Source organism: Mesitornis unicolor, unplaced genomic scaffold (genome assembly GCF_000695765.1).
Source record: "Mesitornis unicolor isolate BGI_N332 unplaced genomic scaffold, ASM69576v1 scaffold1914, whole genome shotgun sequence".
NCBI lineage: Eukaryota > Metazoa > Chordata > Aves > Mesitornithiformes > Mesitornithidae > Mesitornis > Mesitornis unicolor.
This window is the reverse complement of record NW_010181879.1, coordinates 43825-52164: the sequence shown is the minus strand read 5'-3', so window position 1 is coordinate 52164 and position 8340 is coordinate 43825. Positions and strand designations below refer to the sequence as shown.

Genomic DNA, 8340 nt, shown 5'->3' with positions numbered 1-8340 from the left:
ACTTGCCCTTGTTGAATTTCATTAAATTTTTGCCCGCCCAACTCTTGCTGAATGGCAGCACAGCCCCATGGAGTGTCAGCCTCTCCTCCCAGTTTTGTGTTATCAGCAAACTTGCTGATAGTGCACTCTGTTCCCTTGTGCAGGTCATTGAAGAATATATTGAATAGTACTGGTCCCAGTAGCAACCCCTGGGGGTCCCCACTAGATACAGGCCTCCAACTGGACTCTGTCCCATTGATCACAACTCTTTGACTTCTTTCCTTAAACCAATTCACAGTCCGTCTCTCTGCCCGATCATCTAGACCACACTTCGTCAGTTTAGCTGTGAGGATGCTATGGGAGATGGTGTCAAATGCTTTATTCAGATCAAGATAGAACACGTCCACTGCCCTACCATCATCTATCCACCTGGTTATGGCCTCATAAAAGGCTACCAGGTTGGTCAAACATGACTTCCCCTTGGTGAAACCATGCTGACTGCTCTTGATGACCCTCTTATCTTAGGTATGTCTGGAGACAGCACCACAATCTAATTTTGGGAGCTGGTAGAGGCAGATATATCTCAGCTATAGATGCAGATTCAATTCAGAAGGCCTCAGTCAGCTCAGAGTTAAATGCGATTATTTTAAGCCTAGCAATATGTAAAACAGCCACACAGATCCCTGTTAGTGTATTTACGTTCCAACTTAGCTCCCAGAGCTGATGAACAACTTGACAGAGATGTCGCTGTTTGCCTTTTGTGATTATTCGCTGCCTTTACTCTGAATTGATACTGAGCTGGATCTGACAGAACAGCAAACGGTAAATGAATTTTCCTTAGGTCTTATAAAATTAATTTACTCTATTGAGAGGAGAGATTCAAATTGTTTTCCTTGCTGAGAAAAGTCGTAGTATTGGCTCAAAACCTGCTTGTTCCATTTTAGCCTACCAACTAGCTGGTTTGCCTGTTGGAGTTTTGGAATCAACTGCTTGCACCATTGCTAAGGAGACTTAAAACTGAAAATACAGGAGAAGACATCTTTTGTATGGGACAGCAGATGCATGGCCATACAGCAGAACTCTACAGGAACCTTGGCTTTAAGTATTCTGTTAATTTAAGAAACAAACAAGCAAACCAATCAAGTCTCTTAATTCAGCCTTTTGATTTACTGCTGTTCATCTGTGCTGAAAAGGAATAAGCAGGGTTTTGCTAGGACATTGATACAGTCAAGCTTGGCTCATAAACTGAGGCCAGCTTTCTTCTTTTCCAGATACCGGATTTCCTTTTGTTTCCAGGACAGGAAAGACAAACGATTTCACAAAAATCAAAGGCTGGCGAGGGAAGCTTCATGGTGCTTCTAGAAATGAAGGTAAAAAAAAAAACCCCAAACAGATCAGCGTACACATTTCCAGCACATAGCCTTTTTCTTGACCTTCCATAGATCTTGCAGTTTGGTAATCTTGTGTGTCTTAACGAGATTTATATTTTATATTGAAACTGTCATGAATAAATAACTTTTTGGTACTGTTTCCATGGTCAGAGTGGAGGTTTATGAGAGAAGAAACTTACTCTGAGCAAGATAAAAATACATGTATGCTGTTTTACACAGAAGGCCTGAGTGAAGATCAAAGCTGTAATAGTTCTGGTTTTGTTTTTCAGTTCTGAGTTTACTTGGCAGTATGATAGTTTCAGAAGTCTGTTGCCCAGGGACCCTGTTTTTACTTTCTATTTAGATTAGAAATTTATATTGTACCTTCTGAACTCTCATACCATGTCGTGTTGGAGTATTCCAGATGTGTTGGGCTGTACCAGGTAGGCTTAGATGTTCAGGACAAAGTTGCATAGAAGCACTGCTTGTTGAAGGCTTACTGGTTTTGTGAACGATAATCATGTAAAGTCTTCACTGGCTGTGTTTCAGCGTGGATTGTATTTGGTGTGCCTGTGTTGTACTCTTCTAAAACAACTGTGTGTATATATGTTTTAGAGAGGTATTTTCTCTCTTCTGCATTGTTTAATTATTCTAAGTTTTGTCAGTTTGTTTTCCCAGGAGCAGGTTAAAGTGCTTCTTTATTTATTTAGGTGGCAGTTCAGAAGGTTCCTTGAAGAATCGCTCAGCGTTCTGTAGTGACAAGCTGGATGAGTACCTGGAAAATGAAGGGAAGCTGATGGAAACGAGTATGGGATTCTCTTCTAGCACTCCCACGTCTCCTGTTGTGTATCAGCTTCCCACTAAGAGCACCAGCTATGTGCGAACACTCGACAGCGTTCTAAAGAAGCAGTCCACCATAATTCCATCAACATCTTACACGTTCAAACCTGCTCTTCCATCATCTACCTCTAGGAAGACAAGGACTCAGAGCAGACAGACATCTACAAACAGTAGAGTGAAATCGTCTTACAAACCTATACTGCCTTCTCCTTACTCTGCAAAGCAGAAACAGAACTCGTCAGCATCAGGGGAAAAGGCTGCTAAGTGTGTCTCAAATAGCAGTTTGACTAACCAAGCAGATAGTTCCACGGTGCCAGCTCTGGATGAAAACATACTTGCAAAACAGATTAGTTTGCGCCAAGCATCACAACAGCACCACGCAGCTCGTCCACCAGGTTTGTCGAAATCTCAAGTCAAGTTAATGGACTTGGAAGACTGTGCTCTCTGGGATGGCAAACCACGGACTTACATTACAGAGGAGCGAGCAGACATCTCCCTGACAACCCTGCTTACAGCTCAGGTAGATGTGTAATAGTTTCCTTCCTTTCTGTACTGTTGCTTTTCCAAATCTGTGCTTACTGATGTTGCATGTAGATGCAGAAGATAAGGCTGAAGCTGCTAAGGAGCATGACAAAGTGTGATGTTCCTCTGTGGTGTAGCCTTTGCAGTGAAAGTTGAAAATTGCTGACAACAGTATGTGAAAAAACTAATTATGATAGTAGCGTATTGATATGAATCATCAATAATTTGAGTTATCTCAAATTCTCACCATTAAAAATTCGGATTTATACAATTGCTGTTCAGTAACTGCCTTTCCCTGCTCTTTGTCACTTCTTTTTTCAGTTGTGCTAACTGCAAGAACATCTCTGTCATGTAACTTGCTTGTCACATGGTAACTTTTTTTGCTTTCTTCACATCATACTTACTACCAAGGTGGTTTAGCTGTCTCAAGTTGTCTCTGACTTCAGATAGAAGCTCTCTTCTGTTTGGTTTTTTTGGTATAGTTGACAGATTTTCTTATGTAAACCATGTGGTTGGAGGGGTTATTCAAAATGAACTTTGAATAGCGATTTTGCATATACTTGATTTAGTCTTAGTCAAATTTCCTCTTACTAAAATTTGAAGTGTGTACTTCTTTAAAACTTCTCTTAGGCTTCTCTCAAAAACAAACCTATCCACAAAATAATAAAACGACGAGCACCTCCTTGCAGTAATGATTTCTGCCGACTGGGTTGCATATGTGCTAGTCTAGCACTGGAGAAACGTCAGCCTACCCACTGCCGCAGGCCAGACTGTATGTTTGGTTGTACTTGCTTGAAGAGAAAAGTGTTGCTCGTGAAGGGAGGATCAAAACATAAGAAAATAATGAAAAAGGCTGTACGTGGAAATCTCGTGTTGTATGGAACGCAAGAAGAGCATCAAGAGGATGAAGATGTGGAAGAAGACGGTGATGGGGAGGAAGATGAGCTGAAACAGAAAGATAAGAGGAGGAGAAAAAAGGTGGAATACAGTGAGTATTGCTGGGCAAAAGTGGTTACTTAGAGCTTTGCAGAAACCACCTGTCTTGGTGGGCATTTTTAGTATTGATGCCATTTCTAAATCCAGGAATTGGGGGTGATTTCCAAGATATGTCTGCAACATCTGCTTTTGTATAGCTGGCTAGCAGGAAATAGCACCTTTTCCGTTCTTTTTTTAACTCTTATCAGTATTTTGGGACACTACTTAGTTGTTCATTGTGATCAAAGAGCTGGAGTTTCTTTTTGGTAATTTAAGCCCTCACTCAATTCTTCAAATATTTTTTAAAGACTAAGGATGTGAGACAACTACTGCTGTCACTGTTGGTAATCTGCACTGTCATACTGCTGTTTTCTTTCACTCATATGAAGTGAGTTTCTAGAGCTGCATTTTCAATTGCTGTAAATAGCTGCTTAGTGCATTGACTTCAGTGGAAATGTAGTGATTTATGGAGGTTTCAGATCTGGTCTAAGGTATGCTTAGAAAGCCAAATTGGTAGAAATTGTCTATGAATTTATACTTTCAGTTTCTTGCTAGTAGTACTTTTAGTAATGGCTGAACACCTACATAGGTGTTCCACTGGAATGAAAGAATTCTTCCTTCCATAGAGCTGTAGTATGAAGTCTTGTTTTTTTGGGGGGCTGTTTTTGTAGTTTTTAAGTACACAGCATCAGTGAAGATCACTGATTTTTCAGTGTTTTTTCTGTATCTGCTGTCACAGTACAAGTGAGAAACAATGATTAGCATAGAATAGTTTTTATTTCCTCTTTCTTGTGGACAAATTCCAGTCACTTTTGGCTAGAATTTGAGACAATAAAAACAACCATTAGTGTTTTCTGGCAGTATGAACTAGTGATTTTTGCATGGCCAGACCTCAGGCTCAAAGAAAACTTTCTGTTACTGCTGTGTTAAATGTTGGTTCATTTATAAGCAAGTTGGTTTTGGTTTTCCTCTTTTTTTCAGCTATCTGTGACTCGGAGCCAGAACAGCCTATTAGGAATTGTCCTTTGTGGGTGAAAGTAGAAGGTGAAATAGATCCGGAGCCAATTTATATCCCAACACCGTCTGTTATTGAACCAGTTAAATCTGCAGTACTGCCCAGCTCTGAAGTCGTGGTTTCTACTAAGCTTAGGTCTTCCAGTGGAGTAAAACCAGGCAGAGTGTATACTCCTAAACCAAATCCAGTGGTAAGGAAGGAAAAGAGATGCGTTTGTTCCTCTTTGTATTGAAAATTAAAGCAAACACTGCCAGAAGCTTCTGTGCTAGGCCATTTTAGATGAAATTTGAGACGAAAGCTTAAGATTGACTGCCAGAGGTATGTTGATAAGGTTGGATAAATTGACTGTATATAAATCTTTAACTATGTCCGTCTTCTGTTGAGAATTTACTGTAGCAATATGCAGGTGGTGAAAGGTGATTATGATTCACTAATAGCCTCATTTAAAAAATGCAATAATATATGCTACGTAGACTATCTAAGTAATTAATTACTTGATTAAAAAAGAGATACAGTATGCAGTGTACTTCTGGAGTCTTCTTTTGTTCTTGTCTGTGGTTTCACTGCCAGTAGTGGAAGAATCTGCCTGTGTCTCTCCCCACGCTGTAGTATCTAACAAAAGCAGCAACGGCAGTAGAGGAAGAAGAGCAGCAGAGTTGAGCCTAGTTATGTCTGAAGAACAAACATACCAGAGTTGCTATTTAATGTACACCACATAATGCTAAATGATACATGACACTTAGGACTTGTTTTCCAACGTAGAAGAGTATCTGAAAAAGTTTGAGTTTTTGGGGGTGGTGGTGTTCCCCCCTCCAGCCCTGAATATGTAATTTGGAAGCAAGATGTAGACTGTGGGCTGTTTGATACCAAGAGGGCAAATTCGGCTTTAAATGCTAGGCATTTCTTTTGGCATTTACTACTGAAGCACTAATGTTGAAGTGTTAGAAAGGCAAAATGTTTCATTAACGCCAATCTAACACCTTTATTTATTTATTTATTTATTTTGTAGATTCGAGAGGAGGACAAGGATCCTGTCTACTTGTACTTTGAAAGTATGATGACCTGTGCAAGGGTCCGAGTGTATGAACGCAGGAGAGAGGAGAGAAAGCAGCAAAAAGTCAAAAGTGATTTGCAGAGTCCTAGTATAAAGGTATGAGGTCACACTGTAACTAGCACGTACTACAGAGCAGACAGAATTATTGAAAATGTTGGAGTAACTTCTTTCCCCAGAAACCCCTATGTGATACGAGGGCTTGCCTTACATTTGATGGTGATAGGGCTGTGGAGTCTGAAACCTAAATCACCTAATAGTGCTGGTAAAATCGTTACTATGATAGAGATTGGCTTGTCTGTGAGATTGCTGGCTGCCAAGTGCATTATCATGTAAGGCTTAAATGTTCATAGTTGAGTTGTTCTAAGCTGAAAATGGCAATGTTGTCAAAGTTGGCGTATGTTTTATGATTCAGGGGGACAGTATGATGAACTTGTTTATTTTGTGATGTGATTTTAGCATGGAAGAGATACACAGGGTGAATCTTTTTCTTTCATTTCTTTCCTCCCATAGGAGGATGAACCAGAGCTTCAGCCTCCTGAGAAATCGACCTGTGAGATAGACAAGGATACTGGTAAATCAGGAGGTAAGAGCTGAGTCTTGAGTATAATTCAACCTCTTGGTAGTTCCATATTTTTACAGGGGTTTTGTGTTGGCTTTATTTTTTAAAAAAGTTGCAGCTGTTGATGAAACGAGTCCATTTACTGAGGAAGTTATTACAGTTGTCAATAAAAATCTTATGAAGTGCTTCAGTTTCCTGTTTTCTTAAGCAGCTGTGTGTGTCATATGGGGGAGAAGGCAGGCTACATACTCAGTGCTTGCTGTTGCTCTAAGGTCAAAATGACCAGTATTTACTGTAGCTTGTTTAGTGATGAAATATAATATTGCACAGCAGACTTACATTCAAGAGTGATAATAAGATGCTTGAGAAGGAATGGAGATGTCTGGATTTTGTTTGTCTAGGGTTGTTTTTTCTATTTTTTTTTCCTTACTATTACTTTGTAGTTACTGAAGAACTAATAAATATCCAAGTGGTACTGTGAGGATGGGATCCTTGTGTTCTCCACTTAGAACTGTATGGGACAAGGAAGCGCTTAAAGTTTATTTGGAGTTTTGTTGTTGAATTCTTTTAGCTCAAATTGAAAGGTTGAAGTTTTGTTACGTTATGTGTACTGGGCCTGAGTTTCTAGTTCATAAAGAAGTAGACTAGACATCTGTGTTCTCCTTCAGTCTGAAGTGACCTAAATCACTGTGGCCTAGTGAGACATACTAGAGGCATTGTGTCATTCACTAATGAAGTATAGCTGCCTTTTTGAGCTGCATTTTTTCACTGTTTATTGTGTACAACAGCGCACTCTACATTTAAGGATGGGAATGGAAAAATAATACAACTAGTTGAAAACGCTGGTAATTTGGTAGGTGAAATTAAAATGGCCAGGACACAGGGCTCAACATCCTTACAGTTTTGCAAAAAGTGACATTGGACCAATAATGACAACAAAAGGTCGTGCTTCCTTTTATACATCTTCTGCAAAAGACAGTTCTGCTTGTGGCATGCCCGCCCCTCGTGCCATTATAGGACACGGGTCCTTTTCTGACTTCAAGAGAAAAGTGCCATCTCTTGAATTACCAGCGATGCTTTCTACTGCATGTTGGTGTTTGTTTGGAGATCTTTCTTCCATGTACTGAAACAGCCCAGCTTCGTTTAGCTTGTGATGCAATGGGATACAGCCCGAGATGTATGGCTACAGGGAATGACTGAGAAATAGTTACGTTAGTTTTGTAGTGAGTTTTTGCTTGCTTGTGAAGTTCTGCGAGGGGAGGTGATGCTTTGAACAGTTCCTGTTGCCCTGCAGCTGAGACAAGGGTGGAGGTGTGGGCAGAATAAAACTGTTTGAATATCCAGGTGATTAAAATGCCACAGTATTGCAGAAACCTATTTCAATTCTTTCTCAGAGAAAAGCTGGTGGTCTTCCCATAGTGAGGGGGACTCTTCCTCCACCTCCTATGTTCATCACACCACTCCAGGTGGACCAACCAAACTTATCGAGATTATTTCTGACTACAACTGGGAGGAAGATCATGATAAGATCTTGACCATCTTATCACAGCATATCAACAGTAACGTGCCACAGTGCCTCAAAGTGGGTAGCTTCATTATTGAATTGGCTTCGGAACACAAGGCCCAGGATGAGAACCACCCTCCTCTCTACTGCTCCAGAGTGAAAATTTCAGTGCCGTCCTACCAGGACAAGGACAAGAAGCCTGAGATACCTGTCTTGGAGACTCCTGATAGTGGAGTGCCATCATGCAAAACCTCAGAAAATCTAAAGTTCTGGCGGGCAGACACATTGGACAAACTGCCGGAGAAGCTGCACGGGGGCAAAGGCTTGCCTGTTTATGCAGGTGTTTCCCGTGCGGGAAGGCTGGTTGTCTACAAACGCAAAGATAATATGAGTCCCTCAGGCTTGATTCAGGTGGGTCCCTCTGCCTTTCCTGTGGAGGTTAGATTCAGTTTCATCCAGTATCCCAGAATTCCTTGAAGGGGAGAACACCTTTTAATTTATCTGCTATCTTTTGCCTGTCCA

At 40.6% G+C, this 8340-nt stretch overlaps 1 protein-coding gene across 1 annotated transcript in view; it reads left to right on the top strand.

The window, feature by feature from the left end:
* Positions 1-470: 470 nt before the first annotated feature.
* The window catches only part of MGA (MGA, MAX dimerization protein), a 32976-nt gene continuing 25106 nt past the window's right edge, over positions 471-8340 (top strand). The window contains exons 1-8 of the mRNA XM_010183559.1: positions 471-504; positions 1251-1349; positions 2060-2709; positions 3342-3699; positions 4668-4891; positions 5711-5851; positions 6266-6338; positions 7709-8229. Coding sequence (XP_010181861.1) covers positions 471-504; positions 1251-1349; positions 2060-2709; positions 3342-3699; positions 4668-4891; positions 5711-5851; positions 6266-6338; positions 7709-8229 — 2100 coding nt within the window. The remainder of the gene's footprint in view (positions 505-1250; positions 1350-2059; positions 2710-3341; positions 3700-4667; positions 4892-5710; positions 5852-6265; positions 6339-7708; positions 8230-8340) is intronic.